The 19,928-nt window shown below is 42.3% G+C and overlaps 1 protein-coding gene across 1 annotated transcript in view; it reads left to right on the top strand.

Annotated features, from left to right (window-relative positions):
• The window catches only part of HIPK3 (homeodomain interacting protein kinase 3), a 969,278-nt gene that overhangs the window by 619,903 nt on the left and 329,447 nt on the right, over positions 1 to 19,928 (top strand). The window contains exon 6 of the mRNA XM_044059447.1: positions 2,988 to 3,109. Within this exon, the coding sequence (XP_043915382.1) occupies positions 2,988 to 3,109 (122 nt within the window). The remainder of the gene's footprint in view (positions 1 to 2,987; positions 3,110 to 19,928) is intronic.

The following is a 19,928-nucleotide window of genomic DNA, read 5'->3' as shown; positions in this document are numbered from 1 at the left end:
GGGCTGTGTAGGTCCCTTAAATATTATCGATTCTGATCTTAATTTTATATACCCTGCAGATGCGTCTGTAGTAGAGAATTTTTATTCTTTTGGCTGTGCTAAGTTGCATTTCACTTGTATTTAAAATGTGTCCTATTGGTTTCTATATTGCTCTTATATGCAGTGGCTTTAATGTTTAGATTCCCAGAATCCTTTAGTTTATTTAACATTTAACTTTGTAGGTAGCCTTGTGGAGTTCCTTATCTAGCCATGACACTGGCTACGATGCATACACAGGTTAGCAATGTATTAAAAATATTTAAATTACATAAATTAATGGATTGTCAATTAAAATCTGGAAGCAAAACGGAGAAGAGTGAATGCATATTAATTTGTCTGTTTTTATTGTTCAGTACGTAAAGTTTAATGAAGACAATCTGATAGATGAAGAGAAAAATGTGTTGCTAAATATAAAGTAAAGGTAATAAAAGAAATTTGATGTGGAAACTTAAACAGAATAAAGTGACTCAAAGGGCCAACCTTAGTACTTTATGAAAATGGAAAGAGAGCAGAGATAAAATGCATGAAGTGTAACTGTCATCCCCTTGGTGATGTGTCTGTTTGAATAGGTTTTGAACCCAGTGCTGTTCACTTTTTCAAGAGCTTTCTGCTGCCAGGAGGTGAGGATTCAGTTTGTCAGGTGGGATGATTCATTCTCTTTCTCTCCTCCAGCTCCTATAGGTATTAATTTGGTGTTGGAGACTGCCAGTGTTGTATTTATGTAACAGTATTAAAGAACACTGTGGTCAGTAAAGCTTATTCATTATGATGATGATTCTGTTTAGTTTTTCTACTCATGTCAGTTAAGGAAGTAAGTAAAGATCACCTGCACATCTTTGATTTGATCCAAAATGGCTGGTAGTTTCTCATCTCTGATTTAAATGATCAAGAGCTGACATGAAAAGATTGGGACTCACAAGCTAATGGGTCACGCTGACACTGGCTGGGCACAAGTGTTTGACAGTGGCTTGATGCTGGACTGACTTTTGTGGAAGCAGTTAGTCATTTAACAACCAGAAACACTCATCTCTGTTAATGTAGTCACTAAACGACTTCCTGATAATCACCATAACACCAACAACACATGGTGTCAGATAATAGCCGATCATGTAAATTCTCTGTGTAAACAAATTTAAATAAATAACATACGCAAATTCCTGCATGCTTGCATACATACCATTTACCAGGAGTAGAACCTCTGACAGTAGTGGTATACCTTAATAACAGAGCATCTCTGGTAATGTTTTTTTTTTACTTCTTCAGTTGCGGTTTCTTGTTTATTTTCATTCACCATGTAAGTTATGATTCATTTTTTTGTTTTCAACACATCAGCATACACATACTCGTACATTACTATAGTTAGTAGTGGCCATTTAAGTGGTCGGAAATATCACTGCAGTTTGTGACTACTGGGGCGGTCCTGCATAAACCTATTCTCTGCAGATGGTAAGTCCCTATGTTTTAAGTATTGCCGGTCACGAAACAAAAGTTAGGGTATTCAAATCAAGGTGTTCCTGTGCTGTGTACAGCACCTCATTCTTAAATCATTCATATCCTGAATTATGAAGTCAATTCATTTGAAATTCTTGTGCTATCACTTGATATTGAAGTGGGCAAAGTTTAAGAACCATATGATAAATGATGTCAGTAAATGTAATTAAAAATTAAGATTGCACTGCAGATATAAAAATTCCATGACTGACCTCTTTTACCTCACAGCTGCCTAGATGTTTTTCTCTGCACTTGTTTTCTTCAGCATATTATTGCTCAGTCTGCAAGATGAAACAAGCATATGACAAAATTGTAAGTTGTGCTGCTGGGTTTCAATCTGGAACCCTGCACTGTACAGCTTTAGATTAAATTGGTTTTATCTCATGTACTACTTTGTTCCCCAAGTATTGTAAATCAGATCAGAGTTTCTCGTTCACAGGACCTAACTTTGTAGAAAGTCTATCCATTTTATAGTCATTAGACAGAATCTGCTGCCTTTGCCACAGCTGCAGAAATCCACTCAAGACTTTCCTTCAAGTATGGTGTCAAACTAAACCTGATAGTAAATTGGAATTGCAGAGTTACTTAACCTGTCTGTAACTTCTCATAAGTTCACTTTGCATGTTTTCTTATTTCCACCAATTTGCGTATTACTCTCATATTTTGTTTCATTTCCCCTTTTGCCGGTTCCATATTTTTCCTTCATTCTCGGTTATACTCCCTTTTCTCTGTTACACTTCACTTTGCTTTCTAGTAGGATACAATTGTTTGCATTGCAAGTTGTAATACTGCTGCAGTACTGCACCCAGTGCCATGTTTTAATAGTATTTTGTCAAGGGCAGTTGTTCTTAGGTTTGCCTGTCCTTGACTGTCACATTTCTGTATTTTGCCTGTTTTTAAATGGTGTTTGCAATGCAAATTTCATTTTTTTTCTCTTTGTTGTACTTCAGGTTGATTTTTACTGTATATCCACAGTTACCATTTTGGAACTTTTCTCCCCAAGCTTGTGTTGTAAATGAGCTCTACCCTGTGGGAATTTCCCTGCCAAGAAAAAGGAATGATAGTGTAACATTAACTAATAAACGTATTGTATAACTAAAGATGAGTGTGTTTTCTTAGAGCTTCTGCAGTTTAAGTTCCTTGGCAAAGCTAGATGCAGCACATACTCCTCTGTTTGCTTCTGTAAGTGTTATTGTTTGACAGTATCCCAACACTGACAACTTTCATTTCCCATCAGTTGTAGTTCTGCAGTTGTTTGGGTATTGTTTCTCAGCATGGTTTTTACCTAACAGTAACAGCAGTAATAGCTTTTCAGGGGATGCAGTGTAAAAGACTTGTAAAGGCCTTTTCTTAGGAGGCTACCCTCATTCGTAATATTCATACTTACAGGATGGGCAGATATATGTCTTAATGGCTAACTTTTTGTCGTACATAATACTTTTTTTTTTTTTTTTTAGGCATTCACACAAACCATGCCAAACCAGCTGGCTACTCAGTGCGGTTAGACAACACTGTTCCCTTGGTAACACAGGCCACAGCCATACAGCCAGTGCAGATGCGGCCAGGAGTTCTGTCACAGGTTAGTGAGAAAAATAATGCTTTAGGTGTGAATGTTTATTAGCTGCTTAAACAAGTACCTAGTGTGCTTATCTGAAATCATGTTTGTAAATAACTTGTTGAAGTAATTGGTTTGTTGACATCTCCAGCAGCTGGAGAGACCACAAAGGTACCTAACCAAGAGGATTACTGCCCTATGCAGTACGATTGAAAAAAGCTAAGACTGTTCTCTGTTGCATACCGCTTTCTCAGAGGTGATCTCTGTCTAACGTACAGAGCCATGTCCAACTCAGAATTGTTGAACATGCTCCATCTTAGCAAAACCAAATCTACTCGAGCTACATGCTCTAGGGATATAAACCTCAACACAACAATGAATAGAACATGCTGGAGGGATAGATACCCTTCGCAGAAACTTCCCTTACTATGGAACAGGGTCCCGATCTACATAAGACAGAGCCCCTCACTATCACTCTTCAAGAGGAACCTTGATGAGTGGATGAGTAACAGAAAGTTCACACCGGGGATCACACCAACAGCACTACTAGATTAGGGGCCAAGGGTACTAGCTGCTAGTCCTAGCTGTCTAGGGAACTACTAAAGGGGCGGTGAATACTGTACAACATGGCTGGGCTAATATATGCCGTCAGGCAGATAGCCCAGTACCAACCTATGAACCTATGTACTGTTAAAGATTCAGTTTATTAAATGGCACTATTATGTTCTTGCATTAAATTGTGAGATGTCGCAGTGTATTTACAACCACTTTGTGGGTTTTTCTTTGATGTACATAAAATGTCTCTACACATTTAAAAATGACAGTATTTCTTTTGCAGCATGTATGCTTTAGATTTCATTTGATGGCGGGTTTAAGCAGGTGAGTGCAAGTAATGCATAAGAATAAAATGAATGTGAATGTGCACCTTGTAACATTAACGGAAAAGTGTCAGTGATGCAGTTGGAGATGGAGAGAAAGGAGTAATATTATACGCAATGTTTCATTGATCTGTAGAAGGCCTTGGAAAAGTACCAATGGACAAACTGGGAGGAAAGTGTTTGGTTGTTCTTCAGTGTCCGGTATTAAAGAAAGACCAGTTTATATGAAATAAACTTTGTGAAGTAAAGATGTTCATCATTAGAACACTGTTGCAGTATTGCTGACTTTTGCTATGTATCCTGCCAAGTATACATTATGTCTCACCAGTCTACAAAAGCTTTAATCAACTTCATTCTGTGCTGTACATTTGATCTATGTATGAGACTACATGCCGGTACTTAAAGTATGGGAGCAAAGATTCTAAGTTCTTAATTGCTTCGAGTCTGTAAAGAGTTTGTATGTGTTGTAATCTGTAAGCTGTGTGGCCTGTTCCAGCTGTGATTGTTGTGGGCAGCTAAGCACCCCATTCGAGACTCTTCCTCTTTTCCTTTGTCTTTTTTATAGAAAATGTATTTTTTCATGTCATCCAGAAAAGGGAAATGTGACTGCAATCAGCATGTACCTTACAAGGATAAGCATTCAAATTATCTGTTTTGCTTAGGTCTTAAACATAATTATAAAGAGCATTTGATTTCAGTCCTTTGTTTCCACTGCTGTTTGAGTCATCTGTTTTCTCTCAAACTTTACATTGAGAGCAGATGCTTCCAATCATTGGCATGTGAGATCCCCTATCAGCCTGGAAAGAAAAGTAGGACGTTGAAAGAAGAGTCAAAATTATCTAAGAAGTCTGTTTTTTTTTCATTTGGTCAGAGTTGGATGTCTTCATTGAGGCACTTGATTAGCTTGTGGAGCATCTGACTACCATACATGTCTCTGCAGTGGAGACCCCTTGGGAGGGTGACAAAGAGCTATGTATCAGCATGTCTTTACTGACTAACTGGATAGCAATCTCTGCCACAAAGGTAGAGTGAAAGCTGATCCTCCTCGAGAAAACTGAGATTCCTCAAATTGGTGGCTGGGAAGATGTACCAGGGGCCCTTACAGAGGTACATCTAAGGTCTGCTCCTCCTTGCACTACTTCCTTGGAAACTCCAGAAAAAATAAAACAGAAAATCAAACCTGTTTTTCTTCCAGTTATGTCTGCCCCTGGGGAACCTCAGCAGTAGTAGTATAGTTTCTCTCAAGGGCTTTTTAAAGCCCTTATAGCTCTACAGCCTCCGAAGTTTGCATCTCCCTCCACTCCCCATAAAAAGAGTGAGTCCTCTTCTGAAGAAATGCTGTCCTCAGATTCTGAATCTGAAGTACTGCATTATTCTTCAGAAATTCATTTAACTATAGGATACGAGTCTGAAGGGGATGACGCTGTGTCTTCCAACTCCCCGCATGAAGAACTCACTTTTGGCAATACTATTAAAAAAAGATGGAGCAGTTTAACTGGAAGGACAAGCTAGTATTTCAGTCTCAGAAGAGATAAAGGCTTGCGTGTATGGATGCTATCCCCTCCTATCTTATTGGCTTTTGAAGACACTTTTTTGTCTATTTCTCTGATTCCTGAATCCAAGCACCTTGTGCCAATTAAGCCAGACAGGTTCTGTAAAGTACCTGATATCCATAACTACTTGTACAAAAATCCTTCTTCAGACCCAGCAGTTATTTCTTTTGTGTGAGATAGTTGCCTAATTGCTCCTTTCCACTAATGCTTTACCAAATGATAAGGATAGCGGGGCTAGGGATAGATAGATGTGAAAGAAGGTCTAAGCTTTTGCCACCTTGTCTTTTGTTGCCATTAATTAGCAGACTTACTTGAACAGATACATGCTTTGTGCTTTTGACAACATAACTACATTGCTGACAGGCATCTTGGACTCTGAGACTAAAGCTTCTTTACAGAAAATGCTCATTGTAGCTTTGTGAGTAATGAGGCATTCTATTAAGTATGGGTATGGTGCTGCTGATACTCTCTGCGGAGCAGCTGTTACTGATAAGGTCAGACTGCTGTATGTTCCTGTAGGTAAGGATAACTTATTTAGTTCCTCTTCTGAGATTTTCAGGAAACTACAGGAAGTATAAAATATAATGCAAGACTTTAAGCAGTTTTTTTCTTTCTCCTTTTCCTAAGTTCCAAAGAAACTACTCCTCCAAGTCTGGCCCATTTTTCCCACAAATCTCAAAAATCCTTTCAACAGAAAGGAAAGAAATATTTAAAGAAAAAATGCCAGGACAACCCCATATCTGATTTCAAAGTATCAAAGAGGTCATTTTCAGACAGAAATTCCTATTTCTGAGTATCTTCTTTCCCCTTCTCCACCTCACTCAAACCCCTCCCAACCTGTCAGGTAGACTCTTGTCTCTCCTTTGGAGAACAGTAACTCCAGATACTTGGGCTATAGACTTCATAAAAATGGGGATAGACTGCATTGGACTTCTCCTACCTTTTTTCTAGAATTCTACAGGTCCCCTCAAACCAGCACACATTCCTTATATTTCTGTCAAGTGTGTTCTTTCAGGGGATTGTAGAGTCTATTTCTTTGTCTCTTTCTCTCAAATTAGAAAAGGTTTTTACTCTCTAGAAAAGAGGGAATTTGGAGACCAATGCTGGACTTAACCTTTCTAAACAGCTTTCTGAACATTGCAAAGTTCAAGATACTAACCCTTCAAAACGTTTTTGTCTCATCTTTAGTCAGTCATTTTTAGTTACCTTTTACCTGAAAGACACACACATACATATATACCTATTTTTCCAAAACACAAATAGTTCTTAAGATTTTGTGCATTGGGATGTCTCTCTGAATTTGTTGCTTTGCCCTTTTGTATATCTACAGCACCATGGGTTTTCACAAATACTTAGCTCCTGTTATAGCTTTCTACAGGGTTCAGGATATCTATGCCTATCCTTAGACAGTTTCCTCGTTCAGGCTACTTTAGTAAAAAAAAAAAAAATCCAGGGTGTACATGTCACAACCAATCTGTTTCTCCACATTTTCACTTTGAACATCTAAAAATCCACCCTGGAACCCCCTCAGTCTGTGGTTTATCTTTAATTTCTTCTGAATACTTCTAGCATGATGGCTTTCCTTCCTCTTGTAAAACATTTGCAAACCAGCAGAGCTAGGCCACCACAGAGAAACATTTATTAACTAACAAAACAATAAGACTACATAGAAACAGGGATAAGCGCTTTCTGCTCATAGAACCTTCATCAGATCCTGCATTCCTGCCAGTACTTCTCCCCTTTAAAGAAAAGAGCAACCAATTAAAATTCCTCTAAGAAGTCTCCTCCCTTTCATCAAATACTATTACTGCCAGTGTTCCTCCCCTCTAAAGCAAAAAACAATCAATTAACAGTGGCTTCAAGGGAATCATGCCGTTCAATCCAGGTAGCTGATTGGCCTGCAGATCAGCAATCCATCGGCTCTCCAAAACCTCTGTTTTATTATATAAATCATCACCCCAAAGATTATCATGTACTCTAATTCTAATGCCATAAAGAAAAACTTGTGTTGTGCATTCTCTTGGATATGTTTAGACAATGCACCGGTGTCCTTTCCTAGGCTATTGTCATTGAGGTGACGTAGAATTCTATTTTTGAGCCAATGATTACTTTTACCAATATAAAATCCATCACAGAGGAGGCAAGTAGCTACATAAATGTTTTTGGTGTTACAATCTACATAGGTTTTCAGTTGATGTAACCTTTTTAGTAACAAGATGTCTAAGAGTTACTACTGTTAATTGAAGCACATGCCCTGCAATTCCTGCAGGGAAAAGTCCCATTCTTCAATGTTGTTTTCTTTGATGGAACCCCATCCTTATAACAGAGAAGTATCTTCAAATTCGTCTTATTTTTAAAGCAAAACCTCGGAGCTTTATGGCATTTATTTTGTCATCCATTTGTTAGTATGCTCCGGTTCTTCTTAATAATCTCACATACCTGTGAGACATCACTGCTATATGTAAGTAGGCATCTTAGGCCACTTTTATTACTGTTACCTTGTTGTGGTATAGGACAGGTTAGTTCTGATGTAGTATTCTCTGAAAAGTAAGGACTTCCTTTTCATGGGATCATAGGAAGTTATTAGGCTGTTGTCCCAGAGACCCTTACAAGCCTAGCCAATAATTTAGCCCATGTTCCAACAAGTCAGCACCCTATGCCACTGTCCAGCAGAGACAGGTGGAATCCCAGGGGTGTATTTTTTTGTTCCCCATCCAGTTATCCAGGTTGCACTTAAAAAGGGTTAATGAGGCACTCTGCTTGACGTGGAGAGGGAGTCTGTTCCACAAAAGGGGGAGGCTGTGGGACACAAATCTGTCCCGCCAACAAGTCCTGTTGATGTCACAGACCAAGTCGAGGTCACCCATGCGGGTTACTTGAGTGGATCTTGACTTGCGGATATGCAGCATTCCCATCAGAGCAGGGTCTGAGATTGCTTTATATGCCAGACAGAGGTCACCTCTGAAGAGTCAAGGAGACTGAGTAGAGGGACGGGGCCTTTAGCCTATCTGTGTAGGGCAGATGTTTGAGGCCCTGGATTCTTCTGGTGAGGAACCTCTGTGGTCTCTAGTTGCTGCATGTGCTTTGTGAGGTGCATGCCAAAAAGGGGCAATGTACTCAATAATAAGGTCTTTTAAGAGAAGACGACATGGATGTTATGACCACCTTGTCCCTGGATGAGATACCCTTGCTAATGAGAAGAGCCATGTAGAAAGCTTTCTGGACAACGGAGGCAATATGGTGGTCAAAAGTCAGTGTGCTGTCAACCTGGGTGCCCAAGTCCCTCACAATTGATTGCGTGCTTAGGACCTTATTAATCAGTGTGGTAATTTGTGGGGACTTCACTCTCCCCAAAGGGGATGGTGATGCATTTTTTGGCATTCAGTTTAAGGCCATGTTTCTGGCACCATTCATTTGTTTGGGTGAGACCATCTTGGAGGATATCCACATGTCTAGGGGAATTGATTACTTATCCTTGCACCCACAAACCTGGCAAAATATTACATTAGATTCCTCTGTATTAGGGATAGTCACCAGAGGCTATTTCATTCCCTTTTCTTACCCTTCAAGTAAGAAAAAGATTCCCGACATATCACCCATTCAGTTGGAGTCTGCAGCAACAGAGCTTTTCATGTTCATAGAAAAAGTGTCATTTGACAGGTCCTACGAGAATAATTAGGATCTGGAGTCTATTCTGGGTTCCTTTTAGTTGCAAAGAAGATGGGACTTGCATGTGATTTTGGACCTCAGCCATCTCAATCAGTTCTTAAGACATTTCTGGATGGTCATGATACAGTCCATTAGTTGCAAAGAAGAAGAGACATGCAGGTGATTTTGGACCTCAGCCATTTCAGTCAGTTCTTAAGACAGTTCTGGATGGTCATGGTACAGTCCATATTGCCTCTTCAGAAGAAGGATGCTTACATGTGCTGTATAGATCTCCAGGATGCCTGCTATCTCATAAAAATAGAGAGGAGAACCAGGAGATTTCTCCGTTTCCAGTTGGGATCCAGTCATTTTCAGTTCAGAATACTGCCATTTTATCTCAACACAGCTCCCTGGGTGTTCCTGAATATTATGGCAATAGTAGCAGCTCATCTCTGACTGCAAGTGATCCAGGTGTTCCTGTACCTAAATGATTGGTGCTTCACTGCTACTTCAGAGAGATCTAAGTTGTCTCATTTTTGTCCGGTTAATCATCCTCCCTCCTTCCCCATTCCAGTATTGTGACTGACGCTTTTGGTGACAGGAACAAACTTCATTTGAGACCCTGTTTGTAAAATTGTCTATGCTGCACTTTACTATAGGTACTAATATGTCCCTTAACACCTTGATGCTTTAATTATGAAATGTAGATAATATCTGGGATATGCCAGCAAACTTGATCTGAGGTACTTTAGAATTAAGTGAATTATGGGTAGGGGAGGAGTTAGAGCCTTACATCTTCATAAAAAAGGTGCTGAGGACAAATCCAAAAGCCCAAAGGTTGAACTTGATGAAAAAGAGGCAACGTGGATCTATCGTTATGGTAAGTACATAACTTATTTTTTAGTGGTCATCACCTCTGACAAAAGAATCTCAGAACTACAGGCCCTGATCTGCAAAAAACATGTTCTTTTCCGCCAAAAGAACCTGTCACACTTTATACTAATCTTTCTTTCATACATAAAGTAATAACTTGAGGTATCCTTGAGTCAGGCGACTCCTCTCTATTTTTATTGTATCCTAAAATGTTGGGAAGTGCATCTTGCACTTCCTGGGTTTCCAAAAGCAGCTGAGATATTTGGACAAGACAAAAGAAACAAGGAAAACGGGCTAATGTCCTTTGTTAATGATAGGTGGAGGGCAGTCCGTTTTTTCTAAGCAAACCTTTTCTAAACAAATAGCTCATTGCTGTTGTTGTTTATTCCATGGCAAGACTGTTCTAAAGTGAGTGAGATCACTCTAGCCACTACTCCTTTTCTGTCAGGGTATGGTGCTTAGTCCATTTTGGAAGCAGTCGTCTGTCTTGACTTTTTCAAGTCATTGTAGCCTAGGTATTTCTTCCTTGGCAAGTGTGGAGTTTCACAGCCATCTTACTGGGCTTCTAGCAACCCCTTTTAGTTCAAGACCATCCCATGGTTTATAAGTTTTGAGAATTCCTATGAACACAATACAGTGGTGCTGCACACTCAGTGGCAGATGCTTGGATGTTTCACTGTTGCAGTCATTACATTTGGGTTATCTGCTTTGCAGGTAGCCCTCAGTCGGCCTGATTAACAAAGTCTTGGGTCCTGCATCGGTTGCTGTCCCCTCTTCCATGATGTCAGGTCGTCAGGGGTATAAAACATGCAGCCGATGCCATTACATCAGTCTTTCTTGCCGTGCGGTGCCCGAAGCAGAAGCAGTTCGCAAGTGCCTGTCGGCCGACTCCTGAAATTTTCGTTTTCGAGTTTCAGAACCAAAGTCTTCAACCAAAGCTAAGTACCCCGTTGGGGAAACTTTCTTGCTCCTTACCTATGTCAGTAAAACTTAATAATTGCATTACTTGTGGAAAGCAAATACCTCGTAAAGATTTACATTCGTACTGTATTCGTTGCCTAGGCCCTGACCATGACGTACCTTGCTGTCAGTTTTGTGCTTTATTTAATCAGCCCACTGCCCGTCGATATATTTTCACCTCTAAATATTTTGGTTCTCAGTTTATTTATCCAGAAATGTCGTCAGTTAGCCATCCGACTACTGGGATTCTGAAAAAACGCAAAGATAAAGACAGAGACAGACCGCCAATGTCCAAAACTGCCGACGACGCTTCTCCTAAGCCAGTCGCCAGTTCACCGGTACTCAGTGAGGCGCTTTTGCAGCCCCTGATACCGCTACTTCTGATTCGCAGGCCTCTACTGAGACCCATTCGGAGTCCGGTATGCCGCGAGATGCTTCAACTATGAAACCCGCGGATGTCTGTACCTTGGATGGGTCCGGAGCTGCTGTGCAGGCACCAGCTCCTGAGGGTGTATTCAGGCCTACGGACTTGCATATTAAACCAACGCCTCCTTCTTTACTTAGGCCTAAATCTCGATTCATACCTAAAAAATGATGCCCAGGCCATATGCTCAGGCCTCTATGCCTAAAAAATAAATGATAAGAATTCCTGAAGATCTAATAACTCTAATCAGGGGTAGCCACCCCCCCCCCCCCAAGAGGCCTAGGGCTGAAATTGATTATGAATCTTCTGATCAGGATTCTGTTTTTTCTGATTCTTCTGATGATCTGGATTTGCCCTTATCTACTTATGAAGATTCTGATGCAGAGAACTCCATTCCCTCTGCTTCCCCTCCTGAGGATTTTTCTTTTGGGGAAACCTTGCATACTCTAAGGGAGCATTTCCACTGGGAAAGCCAGGATTTTTCTGATTCAAAAAAGAGGCTTAGGGATTTCCTTCTCCTACCTCAGCACAGGCCTTTAGCTATTCCTCCTGTACTAGACATTGTTGATGATGCTTTTTCAGAGTCTTGTTTGACCCCTGTTTCCCTGCCTCCTGCTCCCAGAAAACCAGACAGATACTACAGGGTCCCTGAGTCCCACAAGTTCCTTTTTAAAAATCCTATTGCAGATCCAGAGACTATTTCACAGGGGCCCAAGGGCATTAAGGCTTCTACTGCTAAAAATCCTACCCCTTCTGGTAGAGACTCCAGGGCGCTGGATAGATGGGGTAAGAAGGTTTACACTTCTGCAACCTTGGCCATTAGGGCTTTAAACTGCCAGTTTCATATGTTAAAGTATCAGCAACATGTTATTGGACTGCTTAAACAGAAAATTATGTTGATTCCTGACTGTGTGGAAAATAAAGAAATACAGGATTTAATGCATTTTTCTGAACAAGTTGGAAAACATACTTTGCAATGTGGTTTTGATTCATTAAAGGCCTCTTGCAGGGCTGCTGTTACTGGGTCTGTGCTCAGAAGGCCTGCTTGGCTTAAGGTGCAATCTTTGCCTGATCATATTAAAGCTAAATTGTTGGATGTTGCTTTAAATCAGGACCGCCTGTTTGGCAACAAGGCTGAGGAAGTTCTTAAAAAGATGGAAGATGAAGCTAAATCTGTGCAAACTGTTAAAGATTTTTTTACAAGATGTTCATCGTGCATAATGCAGCATGCAGCAGTCAGCAGTACACAGATGTTTCAGCGTGTCGGTCGTCGTCGATTCCATTCCAAAGTCTGGTCCGCTGCCGTTGTCGCCGCCGCTCTCTCTGGTCAGGAAGGCCAGAGTATATAAGACATACGACGCCATGTTCTTCAGTCTTTTGCCAGCGGTGCCCAGAAAGCAGTTCGCAAGTGCCGGTCGGCCAGCTCCTGAATTACAAATATTTGGATTTGATCCAAGTCTTCATCTAAAGCTAGGAAACTTTTCTGCCTCAGACCGATGTCAGAAAAAGTTAATAATTGTATTTCTTGTGGAAGCAAATACCGCATAAGGATTTCCATTCCCTTTGCATACCTTGTTTGGGCCCAGACCACGACGCCTCGGGCTGTCGCTTTGGCGCTACCTTCAATAAACGCACTATCAAGCGCCGGGCGGAGTTCGCCCAACACTATTTTGGTAAAGCTTTTGACTATAAAATGTCGCCGACACTCCGACTACCGTTTTATCCAAAACGCAGGAAAAGGACCGACACACGAGGCCCGCGGGTCTCCGCCGACACCACGCGAAACAGGCTACACGTGGTCCGGTTCTCAGCGAGACACCTTTGCAGTCCCTGACTACCGACGACACCTTTGGCGGTGTCTTCTGTACCGAGACCGCTGGGTCCTCGGCCCTTTCCCAGACTACAACCAAGCCCGGCTTATGTCGAGCCTACTAATGTGGACAGGTCCACCTCCACCCATGGTGTATTTAGGCCTTCATCTTCTTTTTCTATTAAGGCCTTTACTAAATCCAAAGCAGCCAGGCATCACACTAGGCCTGCTGCTCAAGGCACATCTCCTGGACCCATGCCTAAGAAACAGATGCTTAAAATGGCTGAGGATCTAATAACTCTTATCAGAGGTTCTCAGCCCTCCTGACAAGAGACCCAGAGTGGAGGAAGAATCCCTCTTCTGATCAGGGATCCATTTTATCAGAACATTCTGATGCAGAGGAACACTCTTACTCCCTTTTGAGGATTCGGATGCAGAACAGTCCATTCCTTCTGTATCCCCCCCTGAGGATTTTTCTTTTGGGGAAACCTTGCACACCTTGAGGAACACTTCCATTGGGAAGGCCAAGACTTTTCAGATTCCAAGAAAAGACTTAGGGAATTTCTTTGGTTACCTCAGCACAGACCTCTGGCTATACCCCCTGTTTTGGAGGTACTGGATGATGTCTATTCGGAGGCTTGTCTTAACCCTGATTCTCTGCCTCCTGCACCAGTAAAGCCTGATAGATACTACAGAGTACCCAGTTCTCACCAATTTCTCTACAAAGGCCATAATGCTGACCCTGAAACCATTTCACAAGGCCCTAAGGGATTAAAGGCCTCCACTGCCAAGAATCCACTTCCTGCAGAAAGGGAATCTAGATCTCTAGAAAGGTGGGGTAAGAAGGTATATACCTCGGCCACCCTAGCCATGAGGGCCTTAAACTGTCAGTTTCATATGATTAAATATCAACAGTTCCTGTTATCACAATTAAAAATCAAAATGTCTCAACCTGAACAACCAGATTTAAAAGAGTTACAGGATATGATACATAGTGCGGAGCAAGTGGGTAAACACACCTTACAATGTGGTTATGATGCCCTAGAGGCCTCCAGTAGAGCGGCTGCTACAGGATCAGTCATTCGCAGACATGCCTGGCTTAGGGAACAAAATTTGCCTGATCATGTGAAAGCTAAACTTCTTGATGCTCCTTTACAAAAGGATGTACTTTTTGGTACTAATGCTGAGGATATACTACGAAAATGGAAGAAAAAGCCAAATCTATGCAAACTGTCAAAGCTTTCTTACAGGTCCAGCCACCACGCTTTAGCAGGAATTGGCCTTCAAAAACTGGTCCTTTCCAGCCACTGACAAGCCCCAAAGAGGTAGATACAGGCGACAAGGGGCAGAGGGCAATCACAAGGATCATATAGAGGCAGACAATGGCAATCTCCAGCACCAAGAGGTGGTGAAGACAGTGCACAACAATACAGGAAGCAAACTCAATGACTCCCTCATTTCCATGCCAAGCAAGTCTCAGCTGGCAGCACCTTTGGCAGGAAACTAGCATTATTTGCAAGCAATTGGCATATTGTCACAACAGACAAATGGATACTGGACATTATAAACAGAGGCTACAAATTTCAATTTCACACTCTTCCAAAAATGAGAGGCATGCCAAACCTGCCACAAAATCAAAGGGCAGAGGCACAACTGCAAATTTCAAAGCTCCTAAACATGCGAGCTATACAAAAGGTACCTACGCACCAACAAGGTCAAGGTTTTTATTCAAGACTCTTTCTGGTACCAAGAAAAGGAACCGACTGGAGACACATTCTGGACTTATCCATCCTAAACACATTTCTACTCGTACCAAAATTCAAGATGCTCACATTACAGCAACTTCTTCCCATGCTGGGCAAGGAGTTTTGGCTGGTAACATTGGACCTCAAGGAGGCATACCTGCATGTCCCAATCAGACAAAGCTGCAGAAGATACCTCAGATTTCTTGCAGGTTCAATCCACTATCAATTCTCTGCATTGCCCTTTGGCTTATCTACTGCCCAGAGTATTCACAAAGTGCCTGGCATCAGTGATTGCCTATTGCAGACTTCAAGGGATACAAATTTACCCTTATCTGGATGACTGCCTGATCCAAGCGGACAGCAAACACATACTACTGGAACATCTGGCATATGTGACACGGTTACTGCTTTCTCTGGGATACACCATCAACAAGGAGAAATCAAGGCTAATACCATCTCAGAAAATAACCTTCCTGGGTGCCAGCTTGGACACAAACACCCAGATGGCATATCTTACGCCAGAAAAACAAGGGCAACTATCTCAGTACTTCAAAACACTGGCAAAAAGTACCAGGCTTACTGCAAGGAAAATCCTGCAGGCTCTGGGATTCATGGCATCTTGCATTCTTCTAATCCCATGTGCAAAGCTGCATATGAGGAAACTTCAATGGTACCTAAAAATCTATGGTCTCAACACAGTCACAGTTTGAAGCAATTATACCAATAATTCCATGTTTGCAAAAGGAATTTCTATGGTGGGCCCAAGCATGTCAAGTAAACACAGGCCTTCCATTCTGCAAGCCTCAAGCAAAACAAGTCATAACCACGGACGCCTCAGATTACGCCTGGGGGGCGCACATGAAGGACAGGTGCATTCAGGGCAGATGGTCCCAAAAGGAAAAGCACCTTCATATCAATCAAAAAGAAATGCTAGCAGTAATAAATGCAATTACAGCTTTCAAGGACTTCCTGCACCCAGGACAATTACTGATAAGAACAGACAACACCACAGTAATGTGGTACATAAACAAACAAGGAGGAACACATTCATACCCCTTGTGCAGACTAGCCATGACTCTTTGGAACTTGGCTCTGGAAAGACAAATCGAACTTCAAGCACAGTACTTGCCAGGACTGGAAAACACACTGGCAGACACTCTGAGCAGGAATATGACAGATCCACACGAATGGAAGCTACATCCTCAGGTGTTTACGGAGATAATCCAAGCGTGGGGGAGGCCAGACATAGATATTTTTGCCTCCCACAGGAACCATCAATTGAAAAAGTTTTGCTCAAGGACCTTCCATCCAAAGGCCTGGAAAGTGGACGCCCTTTCATTCAGTTGGACAGCATGGACAGTTTATGCATTCCCACCTCTGCCTCTTCTGCCCAAGGTGCTTTTGAAAGCAAGAACAGACAAACCGAGGATGATACTGATTGCTCCAGATTGGCCAAGGCAACACTGGCATCCACTCCTGAGGAGCCTAACACATACTCCTCCCTGGTCCCCGCCTCTAATACCTCTTCTGCTGACTCAGAACAGCTACAAAACCCTTCACAGTCAGCTGAAAACACTCAACCTCGCTGCATGGAAAATTCCTTAACACCACAACAGACCCTTCTCTCCAAGGAGGTGCAGGATGTCATTTTGGAGGCCAGAAGACCATCTACTAGAAAAGCTTACTCCGCAAAATGGAAGCGGTTTTGCTGTTGGAATGAGAAAAGAGGCCAGGACCCTAGAAAATTGAACTTGCCTCAGGTTTTACAGTACCTAGCTGAACTACTGAACAGTGGACTTTCATTTTCTTCCATTAAAATACATGCCTCAGCCATTTCTGCAGAATTCAACACAGATCCTCCTTTATTCTCTCACCCACTCTTACGGCAGTTCCTCAGAGGGGCTAAGAATATAAGACCTCCAAGGAAGCAACCAATACCAGCCTGGGATCTTAATTACATACTAGAAAAATTAACATTGCCCCCTTTGAACCTGCTGCCTCAACAGATCTGCAATATTTGTCCTGGAAAACAGCTTTCCTTCTGGCCATCACTTCAGCTCGTAGGGTTTCTGAATTACAGGCCCTCATGGCGGTGCAGCCCTTCCTCATCTTCCATCAGGATAGGGTTTCCCTCAACCCATCTTTTATGCCAAAGTGGTATCCAGGGTAGCCCTAAACCAAGCCATACACCTACCTTTTATCCTAACCCTCAAAACAAAGGGGAAAGGCTACTTCACTCTTTAGACATCCATAGGCAGCTACGTTACTATTTGGACAGAACAAAGTCCTTCAGGAAATCAGAACAACTTTTTGTGTCCTATGTCAGGGCTCAAGGGAAACCAGTTACCAAACAGACTATTTCCAAGTGGATTGGCCACTGCATACGATTTTGTTACTCCTATCATGGGAAATCTGTCCCTACTGGTATCAGATCTCACTCCACCAGGGCCACAGCCACCTCTACAGCTTTCCTCAGAGGTGTGCCTACTAAGGATATCTTGGAGGCAGCCACTTGGAGTTCTGTACATACCTTCACAAAACACTACCACCTGCCCTTATATTCCAGAACAAGAGCAGGCTTTGCCACTGCTGTTTTGCAGGGCATTCTGGCTCAACCCAGTTCCTCATAGTACCTACCACCCTAGGCATAGCTTTGGGACTCTACCCATCTAGATTACTGCAGCTGTATGCACGATGAACATAGTACAGTTTTGTACCTACCATAAATGTAGATGTTCGAGTGCTAATACAGCTGCAGTACAGGTTTCCCTCCTTCTCCACTTGGTAAGGGCATGGGGCCTTACAACCTCTTCATACCTCCTGACTGGGTTATCCTCCTATGTTTTATTTGCTTGCTTACACTGATTTTGCATTACATTGCATTGCTTGCATATGTGGATAAGACTTATTTATGTATTGCCTTCCTTTTGGGGGCACCTGACATCTGGGGCAAGAAAGACTGAAGAACATGGCCCGGCTGTGTCTTATATACTCTGGCCTTCCTGACATCAGAAGAGTGTTTAGCGGCGACAACCGACGCCGGACCAAGACTTTGGAATTCGGCCGACCGAGGGACCGCCTGATGGCTGAAAACCCATCTGTGATTACTGCAGCTGTATTAGCACTCGAACATCTACATTTACGGTAGGTACAAAACTGTACTTTCAGCCTCCTAGATTTAGTAGGCACTGGCCCTCTAAGAATTGGTCCTTTCCAGCCCCTTCCAGGTCTTCTCAAGCCAAACCCAGACACAGCAAAAACCCCAGGTTTCATCCCAGGGGACACGCACAGAACTAAGCAGTGGGGGGCCTCCACTTCCAAATCTGGGAATAATAAGACTCCCCCCATGGTAAACTGTCTCAATGACTTCCTTTTAAAATTTCCCATCACTTATCAACTGACTGCCTCTTTGGGGGGAAAGATTGCTCTTCATGCAAAGAATTGGGAACTTATTACCCAGGACAAATGGGATTTAAATAGTGTCCCAGGGATACAGATTTCACTTCCACACATTGCCAACAACAAGCCGGTGGCCGGACCTACCCCCAAGTCAGTGGGCAGAGTCCCAAAAACAAGTACTTTCTCTCTTAAGCATGGGGGCTATTCAGCTGGTACCAGAAGAGGAAAAGGGAAAAGGTTTCTGCTCAAGACTTTTCCTGGTACCCAGAAAAGACAATTCATGGCGTCCTATCCTGGACCTGTCTACTCTAAACACCTTTTTGGAGATTCCAAAATTCAAGATGCTGACTCTTCACCAATTACTTCCTATGCTAGGCAAAGATGCCTGGTTGGCAGCTCTAGATTTAAAAGAAGCATACCTGCACATCCCAATCAGGAAATCTTGCAGAAGATACCCATGCTTCAAAGCAGGCTACATGCACTATCAGTTCTCTGCACTTTGGCTTATCTGCTGTGCCCAGGGTATTCACAAAGTGCCTAGCTCCAGTTACTGCATTTTGCAGGCAAAGAAATATTCAAATATACCCATACCTGGACGATTGTCTAATTCAGGCAGAAAGCTAGTACATATTTTAAATCATCTGGCCTTTGTACAAAGTGTTCTAACTTGTCTGGGGTACGCCATAAATGAAAAGAAATCACACCTGGTACCATGTCAACAAATTATATTCCTGGGAGAAAGCTTGAATACATCTTCCCAGATGGCTTACCTCACGCCAGAGAAACAAATTCATTTGACAACCTACTTCAAACAAGTGGCCACAAAAACCCTGCTATCTGCAAGACAAGTACTGCAAGCCTTGGGGTTCATGGCCTCCTGCATTCTTCTAATTCCATATGTAAGACTGCATATGAGGAAACTACAGTGGTATCTAAAAAGCCTATGGTGTCAACATTCTCAGGATCTAGAAACAAATATTCCTATCATACTTTGCCTACGCTTAGAGTTCCTTTGGTGGGCAGAGGCCTGCCACCAAAACAAGGGACTACCTTTCACACCACCCCCTGGTGCCCAAACCCTAACAGCAGATGCATCAGACTATGCATGGGGGGCTCACCTGGCAGGGAAGTGCATTCAGGGCAAATGTAACCCAAGTCAAATGCACCTGCATATCAATCAAAAAGAAATGTTAGCTGTACAGAATGCTCTGACAGCCTTCAAGGACCACATTCTTCCAGGACAACTAATGGCAAAGACGGACAACACCACTGTTATGTGGTACATAAACAAGCAGGGGGTACACATTCTTACCCCCTCTGCAGACTATCCATGGCATTGTGGAACACAGTCTTGAGCTACCAAGTGCACCTACAAGCTCATTTCCTGCCAGGAACATTAAATACACTGGCAGATGGACTAAGCAGAAACCTCATGGACCCACACGAGTGAAAACTGGAACCAAGGATTTTCAACATGTTGACAAACAAATTGGTGGAGCCCAGATATAGACCTGTTTGCCTCTCCCCAGAACTACCAATTGGACAAATTTTGC

This window comes from Protopterus annectens, chromosome 17.part0, assembly GCF_019279795.1.
Source record: "Protopterus annectens isolate FY-2018-M chromosome 17.part0, PAN1.0, whole genome shotgun sequence".
NCBI lineage: Eukaryota > Metazoa > Chordata > Ceratodontiformes > Protopteridae > Protopterus > Protopterus annectens.
Note: the sequence above shows the minus strand (reverse complement) of the source record. Positions and strands in the feature narration are given on the sequence as shown.